Source organism: Scylla paramamosain, chromosome 42, assembly GCF_035594125.1.
Source record: "Scylla paramamosain isolate STU-SP2022 chromosome 42, ASM3559412v1, whole genome shotgun sequence".
In the NCBI taxonomy this organism is placed as follows: domain Eukaryota; kingdom Metazoa; phylum Arthropoda; class Malacostraca; order Decapoda; family Portunidae; genus Scylla; species Scylla paramamosain.
Window position 1 is genome coordinate 140277 of NC_087192.1, and position 26768 is coordinate 167044.

Below are 26768 nucleotides of genomic sequence, written 5' to 3' on the forward strand. Positions count from 1 at the left end.
AAGGATGATAACACAAACAAGACAAAGTGTTTACATGTGTCAGTTCACATCAAAATGCTTAATTCATATCTTGGCCTCTAGACATCCAGAGGGGAGAGGACTGATCCTTATGGACTACACCATGCAAGGTTCTGTTGTACACCTACCAAGGCCTTTCTGCACTAGGACTCATCAAGAGATCTGGTTTGCTCCTGTTGCATAATACCTAAAAAGCAGGTACCCTTTTGCAGAAACCTTTTTGTAGGAAAAGAATTCTAAAATTACATTTCTTCTCATTAGATCAGAGCTGGTGGTCTTACTTGGTGCCTCTTATCATCTCCTTTCCCTTTCAAGCTCCAGTGTATTTATAAGATGTCCAACTTAAGGTAAAATGATAAAGGATAAAAATAGAAAGAACAAAATTTCAGAGCATGTAATATTATAAAACAGTTGCTGTTCCTGAAAGTACAGCACAATTTGACAATTTACTGGAAGTGAAGTACAATAAAATACATCCTTACAAGTTTCTAACAGAAGAATGTGTACATTGATAATACAACCAAGTTTCCATCAGATATCCAAAATGAAGAATTAATTAGAGCAAACATTAATAAACTTTTTTAATATCTACATATTTGCTGCTTAATGGTAAAAATCATCTAAATCAATAGTATCTAAGCAAATGTTGATGTCTACCTAATGCAGAATATTTAAGACCAACTGGACATCCCACAATTGTTGCTCTGGTTGTACTTGTGTTACAGTCATCAGAGAGAAATAATGTCAGTTTTCTCTCCTTATTTCTTCCTAAACCTAGACTACTTAAGTTTATCTGAAGAAAAAAAAAGTAAAAAAAAAAGAAAAATGAGAGCAAAAAATGCATCTTTAATGAGAAATTTTGAGAAAAAAAAAATAAAATAAAAAAGATAATAATCAAATATAAATTAATAAACTGATATCCACTATGCAAGGCCTTACTACACTGACAAGTAATGTTCAAGTGCCTGCTCACATGGAGGAAGAGGAAGCAGGGGAGTAGATGTGGTCTGGCTCAACGTGAAGATGAGGAGGAGGAGCGTGAATACCTCCTGCGGCGTGGTGGTGTGCGTGAACGTGAACGTGGGGATCTGCGCCTCGGAGGGGGTGACCGCCGCCTCATCATGGGTGGGGACCTGCGGCGCATCCTGCAGGTGGAAGAAGTGTGGTTAATGGTAGTGATGATGCTGATAATGGTGAGGTTAGGATGAGTAATGGTGATGGCACTCATGAGGCTGATGAAGTATTACTGATTACTTTTTTCTGTTTAGGAAAATAGCCCAAATAACAGAAAGGAAACTTCAAAACAAAATCATTATCAGTAGGGAGAATGTATATACACAAAAAAAATCATAAGAAAACCTTCCCATTGCTTTTAATACATTGTCATTTTCAACACTTGAGAACACTGATGCAGAAAAAATGTTTATGACATCCAATTTTCATATTACTGCTCTTAAGGATTGTATAACAGCACTATATGACAAAGGAAGATGAGCTCTTAAAGGAATCTTAACCAAAGAACCCTATATAATTATGTTGTTTGGTGATTCACTATCAGGTAACTAAAGATAATACATTTAACCCATACAGTGTTTAGTACATACATATATGTACCTTTTAGGAAAGTGTTTAGTATGCAGGTATATGATTTACCATATTCGATGGCTCATAAGACACATGGGCTCATAAGAGGCACCCAGTTTTGGCAGACATTGAGAAAAAAATAAATAAATAAATAAAAAATAAATAAATAAATAAATGAATAAATAAATGAGCGGATTTAAGCTCTAAATATAAAGTGAAGGATTTCACCTGACATTTGAAGACTCTCACATAAATTTTGATCATTATTAGATCCCAATATTTTGCATTTTAAAAACTTTAATATTTGCTAATAGCCTATGTACCAATCCTGTTGTGAGATGTAAACATGTACCTACCTGGCATATGGTATTGGCAGTGACTGTGCGAGACTACAGGGATAATAAAGTTTGTTCATAAGAATGTTAAAAGATAGGTGCAATTTTAATTGTATGAAAGTGTGTCTTACCTCAAGGAGTAACGGCATCACACTGTAAAGAATGCAGTGAAGCTTGCCCGTGTCACCAGGTTCGGCACGTAATTGACCACGTGTTTGTTTTGATACATACAGTGCGTGGTGTATGGTCACTTAGGCAAGTTCTTGCTGACTGGTGTCATTCTATGTGAATTACCAGTAAGTATGACCTATTATATATTATCTTGAAAGAAAGTTGTTTTGTGGTGTAGTACCATCACTTTGTTTACATGTGCGAAGATGTCTGGGGTTTGATTTTAGAGCCTCTGTTGCCATAGACTTACCATCAACCACTGCCTCATTGCTGAGCCTTGGCCTCATAGGATGCAGGCTCATTTCCTGAGACTTAATTTTTTTTTGGAGAAAAGGTGCGTCTTATGAGCCATCAAATACGGTAGTTTTTGAGCCATTTTACAGCCTTTAATTTTGTTTGTATATACAGTGGTAACTCGTGATTTGAACTTAATTGGTTCTCTTGGACTGTTTGAATTAAGAATGTTCAAGTTGGGAAGCAATTTATCCCATTTAAATTAATGTAAAGAAAATTTTCTTTATCTGTTCCAGGTCCCAAAATTGCCCCCCCCCCTTTTTTTTTTTTTTATGGGTTTATGTTGTGCCATAAACATAAAATTGAATGAAACCTAATTAGAGAAAAATACAGTAAAAGAAAACATTGGATACCGTATGTTTTGAAGTATAAGGTGGCACTTGAATCATCCTAAACAAGACACAAAAAGTGGGTTGTCCTATATGTCAGATACAAAGACAATGACCTTAAAACTTTATGCAAAATACCACTGTAAATAAACACCAACGTCAAAATGATGGTCATTGAAAGTTTCTGCCATCTTCAGGTCTTGAAAATAGTTGTTGTAGTGTACACTATTTTTATTTTGTACTAAAATTCTCTCTCTCTGAAAGTAAGAACAATCCTGATAATTGCTAAATAGAATTAGACTCATAGAGAATGAAAATGGAACTATATGAGTGAGAAAAGATGAAGTGAAAATGACAGAATAAATGGGGAAGAGAGAAAGTGAGGTATCATCCCCTTGTCCCTTATCTGTGACAGACTGTGTGAGGGGAGATGACATGGAGAGAGATTTGAGACCAGACAAAAGAGGGAGGCAGAGGAAACAAACAATGGGAGGAAGGGACATACTGGGAAGGAGAGTAAATTGCATGGAGAGAGAGAGAGAGAGAGAGAGAGAGAGAGAGAGAGAGAGAGAGAGAGAGAGAGAGAGAGAGAGAGAGAGAGAGAGAGAGAGAGAGAGAGAACCTATCTTTTGGGCTTTGAGTTATTATGGACTAAATACTTCAATCTGTAGGAAATTAAACATATTTGGGGACCTTTTTTATGCCATGTCAACAGGCATATAATACCGAAGCAATAAAATTAAACTGAAAGCTACGGTATTTGAGTGGTAAATTTTTTGTTATAAATGTTTTAGCTCACTCTCATTGTTGTGCAGAGTTGGCTACACAGGACAGGCTGCTGTATTTCACAAAATAATCATCAGATAAAAAAGTAAGTTACTTTCTCCTAGGAAGTTACTTCTCAAACCAATAATCAGCAAGGCATAAGAAGTAAGAAATGAGACTTAAGAATAATCGGAAAGGAAAACTGAAAGTAGTAAAATTCATAGTATGTTCTGTTCTTTGAGAACTGCAGGTGTAGTAAAAATGGCCTTGAGAGGTGGGGTGTTGCCAGATGCACATCCAACCATTTTGTTGAATGTACATTCCTTGTTTATTTAGAAGTATTTGTAATGTAAAGAAGTGCTTATTTACTACATACACTATAGGGCTGTGGAAAGTGTATGGAAAGGAGAAAATGAAAGCTTTTAAAAACATAAATATAAAAATTCTGCATCCTTAGTCTGATATTGTGAGCTCTGAAGAGAAAAATCAGTCAAAATCATATGGTAGCAACACTTCCATTCACGGCATTGGAATAATATATATATATATATATATATATATATATATATATATATATATATATATATATATATATATATAAAAAAAAAAAAACTGACCTGATATGACCCCTACCTTTGACAAAGCACAACTCTGTATGGATTAAACAAGGTATCGCATTGTTACAGTATGTAATCATATTGAGTTTATATGCAAAATTCACTATACAAACATTTGAAAAATGCTCCTCACACTCTTGAGTTCATAAAACTATAATGAACTTGCAGGAAAAGAAAACAAAAGGTTGCAGTATTACTTACATGTTGTATCTTGGAGGTGAACGCCATCGAGGTGGAGGACCACGTCTGATGGGCATGGGGGGCAAGGGAGAGCGGCGGCGTGGGGGCACTTGGCGGGGTATTAATACTGGAGCAGCAGTAATCTCCTGCCCATCTATCTGTCCTCCATCCATGTGCTTCATTGCATTCTCTGCATCCTCTGGCTTCTCAAAGTCAATGTAGCCATAACCACGGTTAAGTGAGGCATTGACTCGGCTGCAAAAAATCAGCAAACATCCATTGTTGTCACCAAGAAATAATGGACTATAATTGTGGAATGAGAGGGAAAATAAATGAAGAATATTCAGCAAAATATTATCTGTGTGTATAGAAAGTCGCCAAGTTCTGTTATGTTATAACTAGACACAGCAATGCTTGACATTATCTCTATAGCTAATACAGTCCAATTTGTTAGAATTAGAAACACTGCTACTAAGCTACAGGTACTTTTAGCCTACACACAGGCAGTTTTACCCTGCACTCAGATAGTCACAACTAATCCACCATCTGTCACATTCCATTCTTAAAATACTCTGACTCATGAGCAGTCGCAATCCACTCACACAGTAGAGGCAGTCACAACTCACCTAAATGCGCTTGCAACCAAATAATAAGCAATCGCAACCCACATACAGGCAGGGGCATCAGCAGGATTTTTGTAAGAGAGACAAAATAAGAAAGTATGTATGTACAAACATATATGTACAGATTCATAAACAAAAATACATACTTCAAATAAGCATAGGCTGGAAAATTCCAGGGAGGGTAAATGTTGCTAGGAAAATAATGTTCTCATTAACTTTTACAACTGTTTTCACCCTCTCAGTCCCTATGATGCATTAAGCAACATTCACAGAATGTGGTCCCAAAACACTGATGATTGTTCAAGTGTTATGTACCACGATTAAGTAGAAAAAATCTGCAAAAATCAAGCAATGACACTATCTGCATAATTTTTCAACAGATGTGAGTGAGATGATGAATTTGAGAAGTAACCGCATAGTTATGGTCAACAAAAACTATATGCACTGCCTGGCCATTATATCTGCCAGTGGGCTCCCAGCACTCAGACCCTCAAGGTGTTCTGAGTGGAAGCAGGATTTAAAGGGCTAGGCTTGTTTGGTGATCCAATGAGTATTATGATATGTTATACTCGTATGTATGCAAAATATGTTTTCAGTACATGAATATGAGACTCATATTACTAAGTAATGAAAATATACCTATGCTACAAGTATCATATAACATGTGGTAACAACATTCAAATCCACATCCAAACTTTTTTGCTGTAGCCTAAGGGTGTGTGCATGGAGAACACTGGTTTCCTCATGTGAGCAACCAGTGCCGATCAGTGCCAACCCGCACCAAGAATAACACCTCCTAAACAAGTGTAAGCGTGCACTGAGGAAGCTGGCTGGGATGTGACAGCATGGGCAGCCTGCTTCTACCAGCCTTCCTGATTCTCCTGGACCATTCTTGCCAGCTCAACTTGTGTGGGTGGATGTCTGGCAAGATGGATTTCATTATATTGATTACGCACTACATTAAATATATTCTGGAATTTGATTTCAGCTCAGCTGAGTGATGACAAGTAATTTTTCTAGTAGAATAGGCTGTCTATGCCAGTTACATCATGTCTTTACCAGGTGATGTTCAATTTTCTTGAAAATATAGTCATCTGTGTGTACTCAAATCTTCTCAAGTCTCTTTTTTAGGTCATTAAAAAGATGGTGATGTTCTCCATACTGTTTTCTTTTGCTATTTAATTCATGTTATGACCACAATTCCCAGCCCCTTCACCAAGCTGCCACACCTGGACTAGCTTCACTGAGCCACCTCCTACATGGACTCAGTGCAGGGCTCAAATACAGATGTATAGGATCCCTTGTGACTCATGCACTCTTCTCACAACTGTCGTAACTCTAGGTCACACTAATTTGAGGTCACCAGTCTGTTTTACCTACCCAGAGACAAGGGAAACACTCAAACAACACTTAACACCCACAGCTGCAGAAGAATTGACAACCATGTCTAGGAAAAACAGTTAACACACAATAACACGCATTATGATTGAGGTATAATACCCCATTGTCCTTTCACCCACCATGACAGTCCTCCCACTGCCCAACAGAGTGCTATAGCCTCAAGCCGAGTGGTATCATTTACTGCCTCCTGGGTGACAGGCCTTGTCAGCACCCAAGGAGGGAGTAAAATTTACTACATAGCTAATTACTTAGGTCCTCTGCAGCTGAACTGCATCAGCCCACGGTAGCATTAAGACAAACAGGGACACTAACAAGGGACACAAGAAACTATTATGAAAGAGTGGCCCACGAACACACATCAGGGTCAGTCACTGTTAACTGTGCACAAAACTTGGCGCATGCACACATGCAGCCAAGGAGTCACTTCCCATGATATAATGTGTGTAATACACAACTACCATTATTGGCAGACTACTATGGAGATTCCTATTCTATACAAATAGGCCAGGGCGTAAAGCCAGTAATGACTTACTTATCCCCTTAAGGTAACTGACCTGGCTACCTATTATTATGCCTTAGTCTCCATTAAATGTTAGAGCACATCTCTGCACGTCTGCTCCTTATAACTACTGGGTAGTGATTGCCGTGTGAAAGTGCTCTAGCCGTCTTCCCATATTGGACACACACACACACACACACACACACACACACACACACACACACACACACACACACATACGTGCCCACACCTGCTCCTCACACAGTCTCTACTTGAGTAAAACATTTTACTTTTAAAAATTCTTCTGAGCAAACAAAGGGGGTTAGATGAATACTGATTGTTTCTTTGTCAAGGGCGACCCTTCTGCTGTGAAGTCTGTGAGACTCAAACTGAATGAGCAAAGGGAAATAAGGTAAATTAATTGAAAAAGGAGAGTGTCTGGGCACAAAAGTTCTTATGGTAAGTTAATGGTAGTGAGCAGCCACTTTTAATTGTACATCTAGTGTCCATACCCTAGCTAGTTAGCTAGCTAGCTTGCTCTCTCTCTCTCTCTCTCTCTCTCTCCACATATTAATTATATAATTTTGAAGAATAAGGTTAATTTCCAAACATATTTTATACATAATGAAACCTCAGTTACTGAACACCTCCCTTTTTGAACAAAATTTTGAACTCATAATTGCTTTGGTTGTCATACCATAATTCAGTTCTTGAACAAAGTTATTTAATTTCAAATATTAAAAACAAAACAAAAACTGCTATTTATTACTAATTTATAGTTTCTATAAATATTTTCTTTGTTTTTATATATTTACAGGAGAGATGCAGTGTGCAAGACAATAATTTAATCTTTGAAATAAGGTAAATGTGATCCCATTAAAGAACCTAAATGTAAACAAACTGTTTTGGCTAACTCAGAAATAATCCTGTCACCCAACCCACCTGTGGCTCTCTTAATGACCCCACAATGCCATCACTACTGCACAACTGCATTTTCCCAGTCACTTTTCCAAGCAGAAAGATGTCTAAATGTTATGATCACCTTCATTTTGGCAGTGTTAAGAGTTGTGAAAAGTATTAAAGAAGAGAATAAAGAGAGAGAGAGAGAGAGAGAGAGAGAGAGAGAGAGAGAGAGAGAGAGAGAGAGAGAGAGAGAGAGAGAGAGAGAGAGAGTATATGTACAACGAAAGACAAGGCAACACACACACACACACACACACACACACACACACACGCACACACACACACACACACTGCATAAGCATATGTACAACGAAAGACAAGGCAACACACACACACACACACACACACACACACACACACACTGCATAAGCATATGTACAACGAAAGACAAGGCAACACACACACACACACACACACTGCATAAGCATATGTACAACGAAAGACAAGGCAACACACACACACACACACACAAACACACACACACACACACACACACACACACACTGCATAATCATATGTACAATGAAAGACAAGGCAACACACACACACAAACACACACACACTGCATAAGCATATGTACAACGAAAGACAAGGCAACACACACACACACTGCATCACCATCTGTACAACGAAAGATAAGGCAACACACACACACACACACACACACTGCATAATCATATGTACAATGAAAGACAAGGCAACACACACACACAAACACACACACACTGCATAAGCATATGTACAACGAAAGACAAGGCAACACACACACACACTGCATCACCATCTGTACAACGAAAGATAAGGCAACACACACACACACACACACACCCACCTTGAAATACCTTGAAAAAAAAATGAAAAAAAAAAACAAAAAAAAACACTGAATATTTACTGGGAGGGACTGGAAGGGAGTTAGGGAAGGTACCACTCTGATAACGTCACGGCCTGGGGGGGGCTTGTGACGTCACGGCTGGGGGTTGATGACGTCACAGCGACCGTTATTTACGTACGTACGTATTTCATTTTGAAAATGACCCCTCTGAAAAACGCAGCTAGACAGGAATGCTTTATAAATTCAGACTTGCCACACATTTTAACTAATGCCAAAAATAACAACACATTTCAAAACGCAGTAGTATTAAAGATATTTAAAAAGAAGTATCTGGAAACTGTTGGAACTTTCACCCCATTTAAAATCGTTCAAATATCCACCCATTCTGGCTTAAACATAACGGAAAATACTTTAAAAAATCTGAACTATTTTCTAAAACCATTTAAAGTGAGCTACAAGCACAAATAAAAAATCTTCCGAAAAAAAATTCCATATTATTGGAAGTTGAACACGAATAAAAACAAGTGTACGGTGCACGCATTTCACTGAGCGGGACGGCAACACAAACAAAAAAACACCAACTATTTTTAAAACCAATAAGAACCTAGTACAGGCTGAAATAAAAAATTTAATTTTGGGACCGTAAAAAAAAACGCCGAAAACGGCCCTCTTATTTACACAAAAACAACGTCAAAATCACCACTTTTCACGCAACACACGCGCTCAAATAACTTAAAAAACAACGAAATATTTTTACAAACCATAAAATCTTAGCTACAAGCCGAAATAAAATACTTAGGAAATAAAAAAAAATATTGGAACCGGAGGGGGCTGGGGAGCCATATCCAAGATGGCGGTGGGGGCCAGTGGAGGGGACGACCAACCCTTCTCATTCATTTAAACCCTTGCCAAACTTAAACTAAGTAATGGCAGGTATATCTAACGAGCGGATATTGAAGCTTGGTCATGTGGCTCCGCTTTGCGACAGTATTGGTTTAAAACACTCACAAATAAGATGGATAATGGCTGATTAATAGAGACGACCCAGATTGTTTACATTTTCATTAAGTTAAATTTTACGGTTTTTAGTAACGAGACGAGGCTGACACAGGGATATATTGTACTGGAGGTTAGATGAGATGCGTTAAAATGAGTTAAAACCGTGGATTGTTCAGTTATTCATTAAAAAGTTACGTTAAGTTATTACGTTGTTACCTAAATTTATTCTAACACTTCCTGACCTTACTTCCCTGTGGTGGTGATGGTGGTGGTGGTGGTGACCTATCTTCCTGCCTCCTCGTCACTATGGCTGGCTGTCTAGCACCTTCTCACAGCCAAACTTTTCTTTATTTTGCTTGTTTTCACCCACTGCTGCCTTCTGGTGTCCACTGCTAGAGCCCCACGCCTTCCTCATTACCAACTAAAGGTTTAACTCATGGGTAAGCCTTGACAGCCACTGTGTAGGCGTGGTTACACACACACACACAAAAAAAAAAAAAAATAATAATAATAAAAAAAATAAATAAAAAAAAACAAAGTCTGTCAGGCTGGGAGTTGAAACAGCCGCGTACTAACACCACCCATATACGCTACACACTGACGTTAACTTGTCGGGCAGCACTCCACACTCGCCATTCCGCCCGGGAAGCCTCCCCGCTTTCGTATCATTAAACAGTAAATAATTACCGTACTTCCTCATTGTTTTGGCAGTATTTTTTTTTTTTTCATATAAACATATGAGAATTGGTGTTTCCATGTGAATGATAGTCAAACATAAATAAATTAACATTATTTTCGTGAATCCTAGAAATCCACTGGGGGGGGGGGGTTGCAGTCTCGCAGTCCCTATTGACGAGCCGCCACTGATTCCACTAATACGAAACTTGGGAAGGGATGTATTTAATTTTAGCTTATTCCTGCAAGTCGTTAATCTAATCAATCTGACAGAAAACAAACTCTTCCATTGGGGTCATTATACCGATATTTGGCAGATAGAGGTTTGTTATATTGAGGGTTTACTGTACCTATTAGTTAAGTACCCTTTTATTTTACAATGTACTTTATTTTTTTTTTATTAAAATACTATGTAATATATGCATAATAAATGTTTTTTTATTGTGTTAAAATTAATTCTAAATGAGCTTTAATAAGTGTGAGATGTATATTTTGTGGTTTAAACCATAAACATGTGTATTTCTGAGCCTTTTAGGGGAGGTTTCCATATTCACAGATTTTCGCTATTTGTGGTAGACTTTGGAACACCATCCCCATGCATAGCAGGGGAACACTAATACAATAATACAAGATGGCATGGAGATGAGGTGTGCTATAAACACTCTGCCATCTCATCAGCCTTCTTGATGAAGTAGTAGTAGTAATAGTAGTTAATGTCATGTTACTCTGGATTATTCACACATTTCTCACTAATGCTGAATACTGCAAGGAAGCACAACAAACACAGGACAAACCACAAGGAATATGGTGCCAGTAGTTTTTCAAACCAGCCATGAAGTGTGTAACCAGACTGTACTTTCTTGTAATGTACGATTTCTACATTGCTGAGAAAGGGAATTTAAACTGGTGAAGGAGAGGGTTGGAGACCACACCTAAATATTACTTTGACACTTGGCCTCTCAGCCCAAGGTAGATGAGAATTAACTATAACATTTAGGTGACCATGACTTATCTATTCTAGATGTATGTCAGCTGCCCTGGTCCAGACCATAAAACAGATCCTAGTGTTTGCAGCATGGCTCACAAATCATTGTCATAGATACAGTGAATTTACATGCACAAAGCAGAAGATGGTTGGGCTTAAAGAGAAGGGGCATCAGTCTTAAGAGATACTACAAGAACATCAACACTTACATATCGTACATGGGGAGATCAACACTCTTCACTGCACCATAGACCGAGAATATTTCCATGAGGTGATCACGGTTCACATTTCTAGTGAGACGACCAATGTGGATCCTAGTTGGTCGAGGTGTCGGGGAGCGGGGCTTCCTGCGTGGTCGTGGGGATCCTGACCTGCACATCAAAGTGAGGTGTCAATTACTGATCACAAATACTTACTGCAAATAATAATAAGGTGGATGTGACAGTAAAGTGGTGAGATGCAGTAAAAATAGATCTAGGAGGTAGGAATTTCAGACTGGCTGGAAACACCTTAGGTGTGTTGCATTTCAAAGTAATCTCAACCAGGCACTTCAGTAAAGTGTGGTGTAGCATTTGACTTAAAGCTTATAATTGATAATTTTTTCTGCAGCAGACTTATAATTTCTTTATTGAATTTCCCTAGAGACAAAGCATGCTGACCTTGATCGTGATTTTGAGGGTTTCTTCAGCTTGGGCTTCTTCTCCCGACTCTGACTGCGACTCTTCTCAACTCCTGTTTTGAAGGCTGACCTGCTGACAGTCACACCACATTACTGTTATGAAACCCAACATCCTACTGCTACATAAAATAAAAATGGAAAGGTTTCATTGAAAGTGAACATTTAATAATAACTGCACAATAAAAAGATTCTGGAAAAGCATTTAACTTGATTAAAATATCACATTTAAGTCTACATTAGAATGACAAGAAATTTTGCACCCAGTTTCCAATGATAAACTATTGAGTGCACTGTGACCTTGTAGTTCCTAAATTTCAATTTAGGAAAAAGAATAGAAAACAATACAAGTTTTCTAATGGTTGCAATGACAACAAACAAGTACATTAACTCACCGGGAATCATCTTTTTTGTCTTTCTCTTTCTCTTTCTCCCTGAAAAATTTGTAAGTTACATTAAGGATTATTGATGGAAACCATGCTTCACATGGATATAATGAATAATTATAAACATAGAGTGGGAGGGAATCAATTTTGCTTCCTCGCCCCTAAAAACTTAAAAAATTGAATGTGCATGAATGTGGTGTGAATATGAGTAAAAGTAAGGAGATAGGGAGATTATTTGTTGAGCAGAAACTTGAGAAGCTTAACATACTAGCTCTCACTGAGGTCAAAATTAAAGGCAAAGGTGAACATCAGTTTGGAAGTATGACTGGGAAAATGTCAGGTGTATCGAGAGGGAGAGCAAGGGAGGGACAAGTCATACTGCTAAGTCAGAGAATGGAAGGAAGTGTTGTTGAGGTTGATGGGGGTGAAGTTGAGGTTAGGTTGTTGAGGCTGATGGAAGTAAAGTTGAGGTTAGGAGGTGAGATGGTGTGTGTTTTGAATGCCTATGGGCCAGGTAGTGAGACTGTTTGAGTCAGGCAATTGGAATGAATATAAAGAGAGCATTGTATGAAGGATGGTGGCTACTGCACTTTATGGTGCTGAGGCCTGGAGTATGGGAGAAGCAGACAAGAAGGGATTAAATGTAATGCAGATGAGATATCTAAGGAGTATGTGTAGAGTAACTCAATGGGCACAGTCAAAAATGAGGAAGTGAGAAGAAGAATAGGTGTTACGAGAGGGCAGGCAGAGCAATGTGTGCTGAGATGATACAGACAGTGAGCGAGAATGGAGGATGATAGGCTGGTGAAGAAGATAGTAAGATCAAGTGTGAGAGATGTGAACTTGTGAGGTAGGCCACGTTAGTGATGGATAGTGTAAGGAAGGCCTTAAAAGGGAAGAGGATTGATACTGGAACAGTATAATGACTGCATGACTGAAATGAATGGAGAGCAGTTGTGAGTGCATGAGGAATGATGCGGCCCTATGATCTCTGAAGGAGGCACCACACATTGATAGTTTCACACAGGTGTGGGGCAATTATATATGGTAGGGGAAGGCACTTGCTATGAAGAAACCTTGTTCCAGAACAAAATGCTCAATCCCCATAAAGTGAGGGCAGGAGTACTTTCTCTTCTCAATCAGGAGCCAAAGTGCTGAAAGAATGGTATGAACAAGTGTGAATGTGAGATGTGTGACTTGTCTCAGCTGCTATCCCTTCTGGGGAAGACATGTTTGGTATATATGTACCTATGCATATACAATTACTATAAGGTAATAAGTATCATAATGAATTTCCACCTCAATCACCTAAATGAAAAAATCTGATCCATACATGCTCTACTCTTCTAAACTCTTCCTTCTCTTCACTGATCTTCAATACCCTATAAATAAATCTTTCCAACATCTTCCAAGCCTCCTCCAGATCAACAAAAATTAAAAACAATTTCTTTCTTCTTGCTAAATATTTTCTCTGCATCCATAATACAAGGAGTATTATATCAGTTGTCCCTCTACTTGGTCCAAAGCCAAAATACATACCATCTCAGTTAAATCCTTCAACTCCTTCAATAACCTGATCTATAAGCTCTACACTCACATGCTTACCACTATGCAAGGTACTGCCTCCTTCCATATGTATATTCATGATTACATTCTATAACTGAACATCAGGACATCAGGCACAACACACACACACACACACACACACACACACACACACACACACACACGTATATGACTGGGCATACACCAAAATTTGTAACACCGTGGATATCAGACAATTCGGAAATATTAAAGCCACCTCCACCTCACATTACCTGACCAGCTTCCTTGAATTCATCCACAGCCACCTGGACAAGCGAAACACCTCTCTAGCTGTTGCTTCTGTGGACTTCAAAAAAGCCTTTGATCTTGTTGATCACACTGTTGTCATCAGCAAGGCAGTAAGTCTGGGTCTCCCTCCTAATCTGATAGCGTGGCTAGCCGACTTCCTCACAGGGAGACGTCAGGCCGTTCGCTATCAGGGCTCTGTCTCTAATTTCCAACAGCTGACATGTGGAGTCCCCCAGGGGACCAAGATGGGTCCTCTATGCTTCCTCCTCCTCATCAACGACGCCCTCACCGACACCCCCCATCGCTGGAAGTATGTGGACAACTGCACCGTGGGCGTCCCAGTTTCCACCAAGAACCCGGACTACTTGCCACTGCAAGCAATTCTGGAGCGACTGCAGACGTGGACAGAGGAGAGCAGGATGACCATCAACCACAGCAAAACTGTGGTGATGCATTTCTGTACCTCCTCTGTACCAGTGCCCCCTCCCCGGCTCACAGTGGGCCCTCACCCCCTCCAGGTGGTCCAATGTGCCAAGCTTCTCGGAGTCACGGTGGACGACCAGCTGACCTGGAAGCAGCATGTCGCCAGCACCGTGAGATCAGCTACCTACAGGCTGTACATGCTGCGCAGACTCAGGTCGCTGGGGACGCCGACAGATGAGTTAAGGGGGGTGTACCTTACCTTCATCCTCCCCAAACTCATGTACGCCTCCCCAGCGTGGTCCTCCTCCCTCACACACACTCAACAGCTACAGCTAGAGAGTGTGCAGAAAAGGGCGTGCAGGGTCATCCTTGACCCTGCATACACCACCTATGAAGAAGCCCTGACCACCCTGAGTCTGTCCAGAATATCCACCAGGCACCGAGAGGCTCTGGAGAAGTTTGGGAGGGGACTACTGCATCATCCGCGTCTCAGAAACATGCTGCCGCCCGACGCGCTCGCCCTGTCCGTGCCACCAGACACCACAACAAAATAACACCCCTGAAGGCGCCGCGCACGGACCGGTACAGACTCAGTGCGATTCCCACCATGGTGCGAGCCATCAATCAATAGTATTTCCCTCCTAGATTAGACTTACCTTTAGGATTAATGTTAAGTTTTTCCCCATCCCCTATGTACATTTTCAGTTTGTCAACTGCCTAAATAATAAACCGTTTATTATTATTATTATTACACACACACCACACACACACACACACACCCTCAAAATCACATCCCACAAGCATTGCCTAAGAATAAATAAAAATTATATCTTAAGTGATATCTATTCAAGTAAATTCATTCATAAAATAAACTGTGATTCCTTCACTTCACTTACTTCTGTTTGTTCTCCTTGTCTCTAGACCTCGAACGGGAAGAGGAGGAGGATGAAGAGGAAGATGAGGAGCGTGAAGATGAGCTACTGCTGGATGAACTATCAGAGCTGCCAGAGGATCCTGTGGAACTTCTGGATGAACTGGAATGAGAAAATATATTAAAATACAATAGGACATCTCAAAATGACAAGACCTTTCCTTACTGGGAAGTAACATTTACTCATATCAAACCATTGCCAGTCACCAAAACATCACAGCAATGAGGAAAATACAGAAAAATGCAACATCACAGTATTGCTGCTTGATTAAAGGATATGACCACAAGCCTCCTTTCCATTATTGAATGTTACTGAATATGTGCCTTTAGTACGCTCATTAATAACTAATGTGACATTACAATTTTGCATGCAATCATACATACTTAAAAGAGCTGGATTTTTCAGCTAAAATGGAAGTGTCCCCTATCTTGGGGACACATGGGCAATCTAGGATTTTTGGATGGGGAGGCAAAGATAAATGACTTGCTGTATGAAGCACACCAGTGAAGGGCAGTTAAAAAAAAAAAAAAAAAAAAAAAAAAGTCACAATAATCTAACTGGGAGGGCAACTGACTGGCTGAATGTTCTTGATGCTGTAGGGTGCATTGGCAGCACCTCTAGGAGAATTATGGCAACACTGACAGTCTCCACTGATACCACTGTTGCGTCAATTTTTCACAAGTTACTTCCAGTTCAAATCCTGCATGCAGAGCAGCTCACCACGCCACACACACACTCTACACATGTATGTGCACCACACACCACACCAACCCCACATTCCCTCTGCTGCCTGGCAGCCTCATCACTTCAATGGGTTTTTGGCAATCGATTGTGTACATTTCCTATTGCCTGTATATGTATAGTATGTACATTTCCCATTCCTGCCCATCTGTTCCTCTCCCTTGCTTTCACAAACATTGTGATCACATTCATGTTGAGATTATCACACTTTCACTATGGCCCCTAACAGACCTTCCAAGACAATTGCTGGAGACACCCCTTAACATGCAAAGGAGCTCATTCTAGAGGTAAATGTGAAGCTATTAAATATGATAAAGGAAGGAAGGTGGATGAGAAGAGCATGTGGTGCTACTGGCAGTGATGATGCAGCAATGGCAGTCATATTGGTCATTCTGAAGACTGGGGAGGGCAGAACAAGAATCCATACCACAATATTAATCATTATTTTACTTTCTTTAATCAAATATCAAATAAAGTGTTTGTAAACACATATACAAAGGGCTTTCTTTTACTTGAACCAGGCCATGGGGCATCAGGATTGTTTTCTCAGAGGACACAACACCATAAGGGGATCAGGAGTTCTAAAGGGGGCACACCACCTATTTGCAGATTTTCAACATTCATGGGTGTCTCTGTTACCTGATCCCTGTGAATAATGAAGACCGGCTGCACTGGCCCAAGCCAAAGTTAGTTTCATCTATCAGAGTGAAACAAGTGTTATTTTGTAAATTTACCCAATTTACCTGCGACTGGAACTACTGTCACTGCTGGAGGACTTCTTACGGGTCTTCTTATCCTTGTCACGGGACTTCCTGGCTGCCTTCTCCGACCCACTGGAGGAAGCAGACCGACTGCGACTCCTGCTGAGAACCCTGCCAAGGACCAAGAAATGAGCAACATTAGAACACGGGCACCAGAAACAATAACACCACTCTTCCTTAAACACCTAATAGTAAGATTCAAGTATGGAAGAACAGACTTTAGAAAATTGAGGATTTACTTTGAGGAAATGGACTGGAATAAATTCAATGAAGCAATTGGAACAGAAGGTAAATGGGGAGAGCTGATGAATATATACAATGAGGGTGTAAGGAGATTTGTCCCGAAGATAAGGAAACAAGAGGTTAAGAAGCAGGAGTGATTTAATAAATGATGTGAGGAAGCAAGGAGGAAGAGAAATCTGGCCTGGATCAAATGGAAGAAAAGGAAAACAAGTGAGGCATGACTATTTTCAAAGTGTCTTCACAGAAGAGGGAACATTTGATAGACCGGTGATGGTAGATGTGACAGTAGGATTGAGTGAGATTGAAGTAACAGAGGATGAGGTAAGAATAATGATGGAACATTTGGATGTGAGGAAGGTGCAGGGACCTGATTGAGTATCTAATTGGGTGCTGAAGGAATGCAGAGACCAACTTGTACACAAGGTTTACAAACTCATCATAACTTCATTAAGGGAAGGAGTGGTGTCCAAAGATTGGAAAAAGCAGATATAGTCCCAATAATTATATAAGAATGGAAGCAAAGAAGAACCATCTAATTATGGTGTCATAAACAAGTGTAGTGGCAAAAATGTGCAAAAGAATAGTGAAGCAAAGATGGAGTGAATATCTGGAAAAGAGAAAGATATTTACGGACAGACAATTCAGATTTTGAAAAGGAAAGTCATGTACGACAAATTTAAGGTGCTTCTACTCCAGAGTCATAGATATAATACAAGAAAGAGAGGGATGGGCAGACTGTGTTTATTTGGACTTAAAGAAAGCATTTGATAAGGTGCCCCACAAAAGACTGCTGTGGAAATTAAAAATATTAGGTGGGCTGAGAGGTGTACTCCTTCATTGGATCAGTGACTTTCTGAGAGGAAGGGAAATGAGAACAGTGGTCAAAGATAGGGAGTCATCATGGGGAGAGGTAATTAGTGGTGTCGCACAGGGGATCAGTACTACCACCAGTTGTTTGTCATCTATGTGAACGATAGAGAGAGAGAGAGAGAGAGAGAGAGAGAGAGAGAGAGAGAGAGAGAGAGAGAGAGAGAGAGAGAGAGAGAGAGAGAGAACAGCACCATTCATGGTAACAGGTAAATCTGCCAACCACGACTAGACTTGTTATTTGACTTGGTGGGGTTGCTGGCTCCTCAATCAACACAGTAAAGAAGATCAAGTGCAGGGAAGCCAGCACACTGTTAATGCCCAGCCCAAATAATGAACAAACTCATAATTTAACTTAATGAATTATATTAGCTGGATGGAGCATCATAAGTAGTCAGGTTACATTTATGAATACATAAATAATTATGATAATAAAAAATATAACCACCATAATATACTAACCATAATAAAACTTGATGTCAGCAGCAGTGCTGGTATACAAAAAAAATGTTAGGCAGTAATTGTTAAATCTGGCTGTGAATTTTATAGAAACATGAGCTCTGACCGGCACTAGTGAAGACGTGGGGTCCCCGGTCGGCTAGGCCGCGTCCGGCAACTCGAGTTGCCCCTAACCTATCCTCGTCTGACCTGGTAACAATGCAAGGAAAATACACAAATGACAACTCAGACCTACCAGACGCCGATCAGGGCTCGTTTCCATAAAATTCACAGCTAGGTTTAACAATTACTGCTTATTTTATTTGTATACCAGCACTGCTCACATTTTTATTATGGTTGTTATATTTATTATTATCATAAATATTTATGTATTCATAAATTCAACCTATGATCATGCGGAACCGCTTACCTGACCTTTGTATTCCCAAAACTAACCTAACTTAATACTAAGCTGTTTTACCCTAAAGCAGCATAGATTTACCTTCGCTACCTGTTCAGCATGAGCTTAAGGGATATCACATCTTTACATTACCATGTTTACATCTATTTACACTCAGGATACTAATCATCTATTTACACTCAGGATACTAATCAATGTTAAGTTTACTTGCAAGAGCCGCCGGGTTTCCACTTTTGAGTCCCTAGACATCATTCCTTTATGATCTTATGGCATCCATCGCTTGCATAAAGGAATAATACAATACAAAGGATCTTTAAATCGTACTATGAAAAATAGTAAATGACGGATGGCAACGGTATACGACGATAAAACTTACATTTCTCTCCAATGGCAAAAGTGTTTGTTTACAACGCTCCTACAACGTTCGTCAAATGCCGTCTGCTGAAAGCCGATCCGATCCGGATTCAAGATTTGCAGCACAAAACAGCAAACACCTTTATTTCCGATCTTTTGAGGCTTGTATTGCTCAATATTATTACTGTTATTGTTTTGTTGTTGGTGTTGTTGTTATTATTATTATTATTATTATCATCATCATTATTATTATTATTATTATTATTATTATTATTATTATTATTATTATTATTATTATTATTATTATTATCAGCATTGTTGTTTTTGTTGTAGTTTTCTCTCTATCTGTAAATAGATATTATACAAATATATTCGTTTATGTGTTATTGCTAAAATATTTCATAAGAATACACGAACAAACACTGAATTCATTATCTTTTTTTTTCACTTAAGAGGAATCGTGTACTGTACATATAGATAACAAATATAAAGAGAGAGAGAGAGAGAGAGAGAGAGAGAGAGAGAGAGAGAGAGAGAGAGAGAGAGAGAGAGAGAGAGAGAGCTCTTACGATCAGTTTATTGTGAGACTATTTGCACGTGGAATCACAATCATTCAGGAAAATCACAAAATGCCTTACTTCTGATCTTTCAAAAAAATTCTGAATGGGGCGAACTTAGATAGCGTTGTTTAATGTCCCCTCAAAAAATAAATGAATAAATAAGTAAATAAATACAACAATAAAATAAATAAAAAAATTATAAAGTAGATAAATAAAAACCCTACATCTATCAGCTCAGTACATCCTTCCAGATAACTGTTCCCTCTTCTTCAATGGCACTCAATTGCACCCTCTTCTACACTGAACATTCTTGATCCGCCCCTTTGTGTTAATAATCTATGCTGGAATTCACACCTCGTCTTTCGCTTATGGCTTCTATAAAGTTGAATTTTCTGAGTCATCTCCACCAGTTTTCCTCATCCTTCTCCCCAACATCCAGCTGCTGACACTGTACAGGGGCCTTATGCGTCCATGTATGGAGTATGCTTTATTATGTAAAAGGGTTTCCACTCACACTGCTTGCTCTTGAATAGGGTGGAATAAAACAGTGACAGATGAATGGAATGGACTCAATAATCAAATTCTTAGTGTTGAGTTATTACAGAACTTTAAAAGAAGACTTGGTGGACAAACTTATGGATGGCCATGATAGGTAGAAATAGATAGGTATGTTTCACAAAAGGGCTGCCAGGTTTAGATCTGATGGCATTTTGCAGCTTACCTTAGTGCTTATATTCGTCAACTCCTAATCTAAACTGATGGTCCTCATTGTCTCTCTTCGACATATGGGCGTCTTCTTCATTTCTCAGAAGGGCTTAGAATTTTAGCTCCTCGGAGCTCCACCCACTGAAGAACAGACCAGCGGAGTTACCTGGGGTGCTGCCCAAGGAAAAAGTGTTGTGTCCCTCACAGAGACCTCAGCAGCCTTAACCACTCGCTCCTTGAAGTTTATACTGTTTAGGTGTCAATAACTGGTCTCCCATGCCTTGTGATATTGTCAGTTGAATAAAAGTAATCATGTAAGGCCGATTTTTTTTTTCTGATCGAAGAAAAGAGACATGCAGACACATTAGTTATTTTAGTATAATGGTTGTTACATTTAAAGAACAGGCATACAGTAATATGCCATAGCCTAGTTAAGACATTCCGGGGCAAAATGATGCCTAATGTTGGCTAATATAACTAGTAAAACTTGGTGTATGGTACTGTACATATAGCAGTTATGAAATGAAATGTCAAAGAATCTCTTTGCTGGTATTTTCACACTAATTCTGCGTTTTAAGTGTGCCCATCCCTATTTAATATACTATTATGTCTAGACAGACTGCAAGTATTATAATATAACGAAATATTATTAGTGATTTTGGAGCAAGGGGAAATTGTGATGCAGGGAGCAGGTCTAGTAGCTCTCCAGGCCACAGATCATTCATAGGGGAGCGAGGTCCCTTGTCCAGCTGTTCAGATTCAGCCATGTTAGGGAATGTTCTATCCGCGTATTGCTTCTTCAGACACGTCCTGCTTCATCACCTGTGCAAATACAAGCCACTCTGCAGAGTATTTTAGCGTGAATTGGTTGTATCAGTCATGACCTCGCATTGCATTATGGTATTATACCTGAACACAATGATGTGTTGGAAGTAGTGGCCCAAGACAGGAAGACCATTCAGATATCTTTACCTGCCCTGCCAGAATGCCCCACTCCGATGGAAGGCTTGGCTGTTCCACGCTCATTATAAGCAAATGTTACTCTTCACCTAATTTGAAACAATTCACGCTACACAGTTTTAGTAATAGCTTTCAATCATGACTGATTTGTATGCAGATAATTCTGTATGTTGGAGATTTTATTGAAAACAATACACGCACATAAGCTTTTTTGTTTTTGTTTTTCACCTAATATGTTCTTCGCTTCCCGCGAGTGACTGTCTTTTGCTCCAACACGCTGCTCGCCCACTATCCTGGCAAGTCACGAGCCCTTAGAACTTGCGGCACGGTTGGAAGGTTCCGAAGCTCCCAGTAGACCTGTGCGAAAAGGAATGCATCAGAAAATGCCTGCATTCGAGGCGCTTGCGAAGAACTGAAGAAGACGCTTAAAATCGCATTTCTTGCTACCTTCTATGGCTATTTTCACGCTGTTTTTTTTTTTTTTTCTGATTTTGCTCTCTCGTCCTCGCTGCACAAGACTTTCTACTTTCACCTCTATTTCGTCCTCCTCTCTAATGCAAAAGTTACCCAGTATTCTCAGTCTTTCATTCCTTTTACCAGTAACCTCTGGGACTTATAGCCTGAGTCTGTATTTCCTCCTATCTGTGACTTGAACTTTTTCAAGATAGTGGTTTCATGACAGTATCTCTCTCTCTCTCTCTCTCTCTCTTCTTTGTTGTCCTAGGCTAGAGAACCTCGTAGTTATAAAAAAAGTCTTTTTAAAAATTGCTCAATGGGAAACACCATCACATTGGTGAGAACAGTGGGATCCATATTAACATATATTTCATTACCATCTATATTCTATTTGATTTGTTAGAAATACTGTTTAAGGATATTTTAATGTTGCCAATTAAGATTATTATTCTTAGCAGGTTACCCTGTTTGTTGGAATTTGAAAGTCACATTCCACGAGAGGAAGCAATGCACATCCTATGGATGCAGGATGAACTGTCTAAATGACATGTGGAAGACTGTGCCACTTAAAATATTGTCAACCAATGTTAGGGGTGCTAGGGATAATTCAAGGGTTCTTATACGTTTCTTGGGATAAACCGTGCAGCTTTACAAAGTAGAGCCGAATTAGTGACAAAACAATATTTGTGTTCTTAAGTACGTCAGGTAAATTTTCATGTTTATAAAAGGTGATTTGAAATTATTGAGAACTTACATTGAAGTAGGGTTAAGAGAGAGAGAGAGAGAGAGAGAGAGAGAGAGAGAGAGAGAGAGAGAGAGAGAGAGAGAGAGAGAGAGAGAGAGAGAGAGAGAGAGAGAGAGAGAGAGAGAGAGAGACCCTTATTATTTATTCTAATATTTTTTCTTATTAAATACAATATAAGTTCATAATTGTGCCCTGATATGATCCAGCACTAACATGTCAGTTTCGGCTCTTCTGCCTCTGGTCCGTTCCGCGTTCCGACAGCCACTGGTCCTCTGGTTCATTCCGAGTACCTGTCCTCCCTCCCCCTTCCCCTATGATTCGTTCCCGGACAGTGGAACAGTCAATTGAAGAAGGATCGTCGCGAAGGTCGTCAGCTGAAGACAATATCTAGTGAGAGTCTGTGAGAGAGTGAAGTGGGCGTGGGGTGGCATGATGGCAGGCGGCGGCGGGGCGGCGGCGGCGGCCCTGTCCTCTGATATAAGCCGCCGCAACCCCCAGGACGAGTACGAACTGATACAGAGGATTGGCAGTGGCACCTACGGCGATGTTTACAAGGTGGGACCTCAACCTGTCTCCTTCACCTGGGGCATTTAAGGCCCACATGGGGGCCTTTGGGTGATGGGGGCACGCTCATACTCCACACGTATCCTAGGTCACACAGACTCATGGTGCCTGTAGCCTTGCAATGTGGCTATAATGAGCTAAGGAGTGGTCCAGGTTGTCTTGTGTAGCAGGGACGTGCGGGGGTGTGGATCAGTGTGGGAAGATGTTTGCTACCTTCACCTGCAACATTATTTGGGGACTAAAAGATGATTATTTCATAATGGGACTGTCAATTCATAGCTTGCATTAGTACTCAGATAAAAAGAATACCTATCTTTTTTGGCATAGGAGTTGCTTCTTGTGCTGAATTATGACACTGCACTAAAACCTCACATATTGGAAGACAGTGATTTTTTTTTTTATGTAGGAAGGACACTGGCCAAGGGCAACAAAAATCTAATAAAAAAAATGCCCACTGAAATGCCAGTCCCATAAAAGGGTCAAAGCAGTGGTCATAAATTGGTGGATAAGTGTCTTGAAACCTCCCTCTTGAAGGAATTCAAGTCATAGGAAGGTGGAAATACAGAAGCAGGCAGGGAGTTTCAGAGTTTGCCAGAGAAAGGGATGAATGATTGAGAATACTGGTTAACTCTTGCGTTAGAGAGGTGGACAGAATAGGGGTGAGAGAAAGAAGAAAGTCTTGTGCAGCGAGGCCACGGAAGGAGGGGAGGCATGCAGTTAGCAAGATCAGAAGAGCAGTTAGCATGAAAATAGCGGTAGAAGACAGCTAGATATGCAACATTGCGGCGGTGAGAGAGAGGCTGAAGACCATCAGTTAGAGGAGAGGAGTTGATGAGACGAAAAGCTTTTGATTCCACCCTGTCTAGAAGAGCAGTATGAGTGGAAACCCTCCAGACATGTGAAGCATACTCCATACATGGATGGATAAGGCCCTTGTACAGAGTTAGCAACTGGGGGGGGGTGAGAAAAACTGGCGGAGACATCTCAGAACACCTAACTTCATAGAAGCTGTTTTAGCTAGAGATGAGATGTGAAGTTTCCAGTTCAGATTATAAGTAAAGGACAGACCGAGGATGTTTAGTGTAGAAGGGGGGGACATTTGAGTGTCATTGAAGAAGAGGGGATAGTTGTCTGGAAGGTTGTGTTGAGTTGATGGATGGAGGAATTGAGTCTTTGAGGCATTGAACAATACCAAGTTTGCTCTGCCCCAATCAGAAATTTTAGAAAGATCAGAAGTCAGGCATTCTGTGGCTTCCCTGCGTGATATGTTTACCTCCTGAAGGGTTGGACGTCTATGAAAAGACGTGGAAAAGTGCAGGGTGGTATCATCAGCGTAGGAGTGGATAGAACAAGAAGTTTGGTTTAGAAGATCATTAATGAATAATAAGACAGGTGGGTGACAGGACAGAACCCTGAGGAACACCACTGTTAATAGATTTAGGAGAAGAACAGTGACCGTCTACCACAGCAGCAATAGAACGGTCAGAAAGGAAACTTGAGATGAAGTTACAGAGAGAAGGATAGAAACCGTAGGAGGTTAGTTTGGAAATCAAAGCTTTGTGCCAGACTCTATCAAAGGCTTTTGATATGTCCAAGGCAACAGCAAAAGTTTCACCAAAATCTCTAAAAGAGGATGACCAAGACTCAGTAAGGAAAGCCAGATGATCACCAGTAGAGCAGCCTTGACGGAACCGATACTGGTGATCAGATAGAAGGTTGTGAAGTGATAGATGTTTAAGAATCTTCCTGTTGAGGATAGATTCAGAAACTTTAAATAAGCAGGAAATTAAAGCAATAGGACGGTAGTTTGAGGGATTAGAAATTCATTCATAATAAGCAGATGTAATTGTTTTCTTGTTCTCAAGGAAGTCAACTAACAAAAAAAATTAACCGAGTTATCCGTTTACAGGTTGTTGATTTCTTTGGGGCATTGTCACCACAAACTTGTTTCAGAGCATCAATTATTTGCCCATTCTCCCAAACAAGTTTCACCATGAATTTAATGTTTGTCCTGGACTCGATTTTGGTGGATTCCATGTTCCTTGAATGGTGCCTGACTTCCAACTGGCAGCAATGCATTATTACCTGCATTTAAGGGTTCATGTTTGAAGACGTTATAACACATTGGTACAAGAATGTTCAGGTGCATTGAAATCAAAATCCTTCCATATAATTTTTAGTTATGAACTTTTTCCATGAATTTTTTGAAGCCCCCTCATTTATATATATATATATATATATATATATATATATATACAGTAGAACCTCAGTTACCAAACGTCTCCCTTTCTGAACAACTCGGTTTTGGAAAAAAATTTTTAATTTGTAATTGCTTTGGTTGCCATACCATAAGTTACTTGATTTCAAATACAGGATGTAGTAAAAGCTGCCATTTATTACTAATTTATAGTTTCCATAAATATTTCCTTCATTTTTATATATTTGGAGGAGAGAGACTGGGTAAGACAGTAATTCAATCTTTGAAATAAGTTAAATGTGATGCATTGAAGAACCTTGATGTAAACAAACAAGGTTCGGCACTCAGGAGTATTCCTGAGCCTCTTGTGGCTCTCTCTATGACCCACAATGCTATCACTACTGCACAACTGCATTTTCCCAGTAGCTTTTCCCAGCAGCAAGATGTCCAAGTGTTATGATTAACTTCATTTTGGCAATGAGTGGGTTGCTCCTCTCTGTGCCACTCTGTAAGACTTCTCTCACTTGATCAGTGGCAAAGAGAATGCCTGCATGATCTAAGCAATATCTTTTGATGAGTTCTGTGTCACTAAGTTCATTCAATACATCCTTTCTGGTTGAAAAAATTCTAAGCTGGAGATATTGTGGCCATCTTAGCAGTGACAGTGTTGGCCATTACCCACTAAGACATGGTGGACGGGTGTCTGAGAACAGATTAATCTATTTTACATTGATTCCTATGGAGAAAATAGTTCTGGTTTTCGAACATTTTAGATTTTGAACGGCATTCAGGAACGAATTAAGTTCAAAAACCGAGGTTCCACTGAAAAAAAAATACATTGACAGAATAAAATCTGGTCCAGTACAGTAACAATCCACTACAAGCCATTGTTTACACACACAGCTGATGAACATTCAATTCACTGTTGATATCACCACATCTCACCTTTGTATATTTTATATTCCCAACAGAAGCACTTCTTTGTTAACTTTGTAAATAGTTGTGGACACCGTTAAATGCTAATACAGACCTTGTATTACTGAGACATTACAAAACAGTCAGTAAGAATACATGGTGAGCCCTCTGTTGATATCACTGTGGTTGATGGCTGTGGTGGTGGTGACAGCTGCAGCCTGTCCTTCTCACTAAGCTCACATCACTCTACAAGATTTAAGACATGCTTAGATCTTGATTGTGTATGGCAGTGGTGGCTGCTGCAGCCTGCTCCTCTCACTA

The 26768-nt window shown here is 39.8% G+C and overlaps 2 protein-coding genes across 20 annotated transcripts in view; one reads left to right on the plus strand and one right to left on the minus strand.

The window, feature by feature from the left end:
* Positions 1-397: 397 nt before the first annotated feature.
* Positions 398-19501, minus strand: LOC135093240 (RNA-binding protein with serine-rich domain 1-A-like). Of its 2 annotated transcripts, none has more exons than XM_063992258.1 (8): positions 19368-19501; positions 17005-17133; positions 15485-15622; positions 12342-12380; positions 11930-12019; positions 11480-11641; positions 4315-4548; positions 398-1163 (listed from the first exon to the last, which is right to left on the minus strand). In XM_063992258.1, coding segments are annotated over exons 1-8 (927 nt in total). In that variant the 5' UTR covers positions 19370-19501; the 3' UTR covers positions 398-1030. The 2 variants fall into 2 exon arrangements, with proteins under 2 accessions (XP_063848328.1, XP_063848327.1); XM_063992257.1 differs by having other exon boundaries at positions 11930-12022.
* Positions 19502-23023: 3522 nt separating this feature from the next.
* The window catches only part of LOC135093242 (mitogen-activated protein kinase kinase kinase kinase 3-like), a 130938-nt gene continuing 127193 nt past the window's right edge, over positions 23024-26768 (plus strand). For 8 of the 18 annotated variants that reach the window (XM_063992268.1, XM_063992274.1, XM_063992272.1 and 5 more), the window contains exon 1: positions 23030-23326. In XM_063992268.1, the coding sequence (XP_063848338.1) occupies positions 23201-23326 (126 nt within the window). In that variant the 5' untranslated portion in view covers positions 23030-23200. Of the gene's footprint in view, positions 23327-26768 lie in introns of all 18 variants that reach the window. The other 10 variants (XM_063992260.1, XM_063992266.1, XM_063992264.1 and 7 more) reach the window with 4 other exon arrangements.

Bases quoted from the DNA above. Each gene is read 5' to 3' on its own strand.
- LOC135093240 (XM_063992257.1), bottom strand. The intron at 11,642-11,929 runs GTCAGCATGCTT...TTTGATGTGCAG, and splicing joins CCCTCAAAATCACGATCAAG to GTCAGGATCCCCACGACCAC. The intron at 1,164-4,314 runs GTAAGTAATACT...TTCCACCTGCAG, and splicing joins TCACCTCCAAGATACAACAT to GATGCGCCGCAGGTCCCCAC.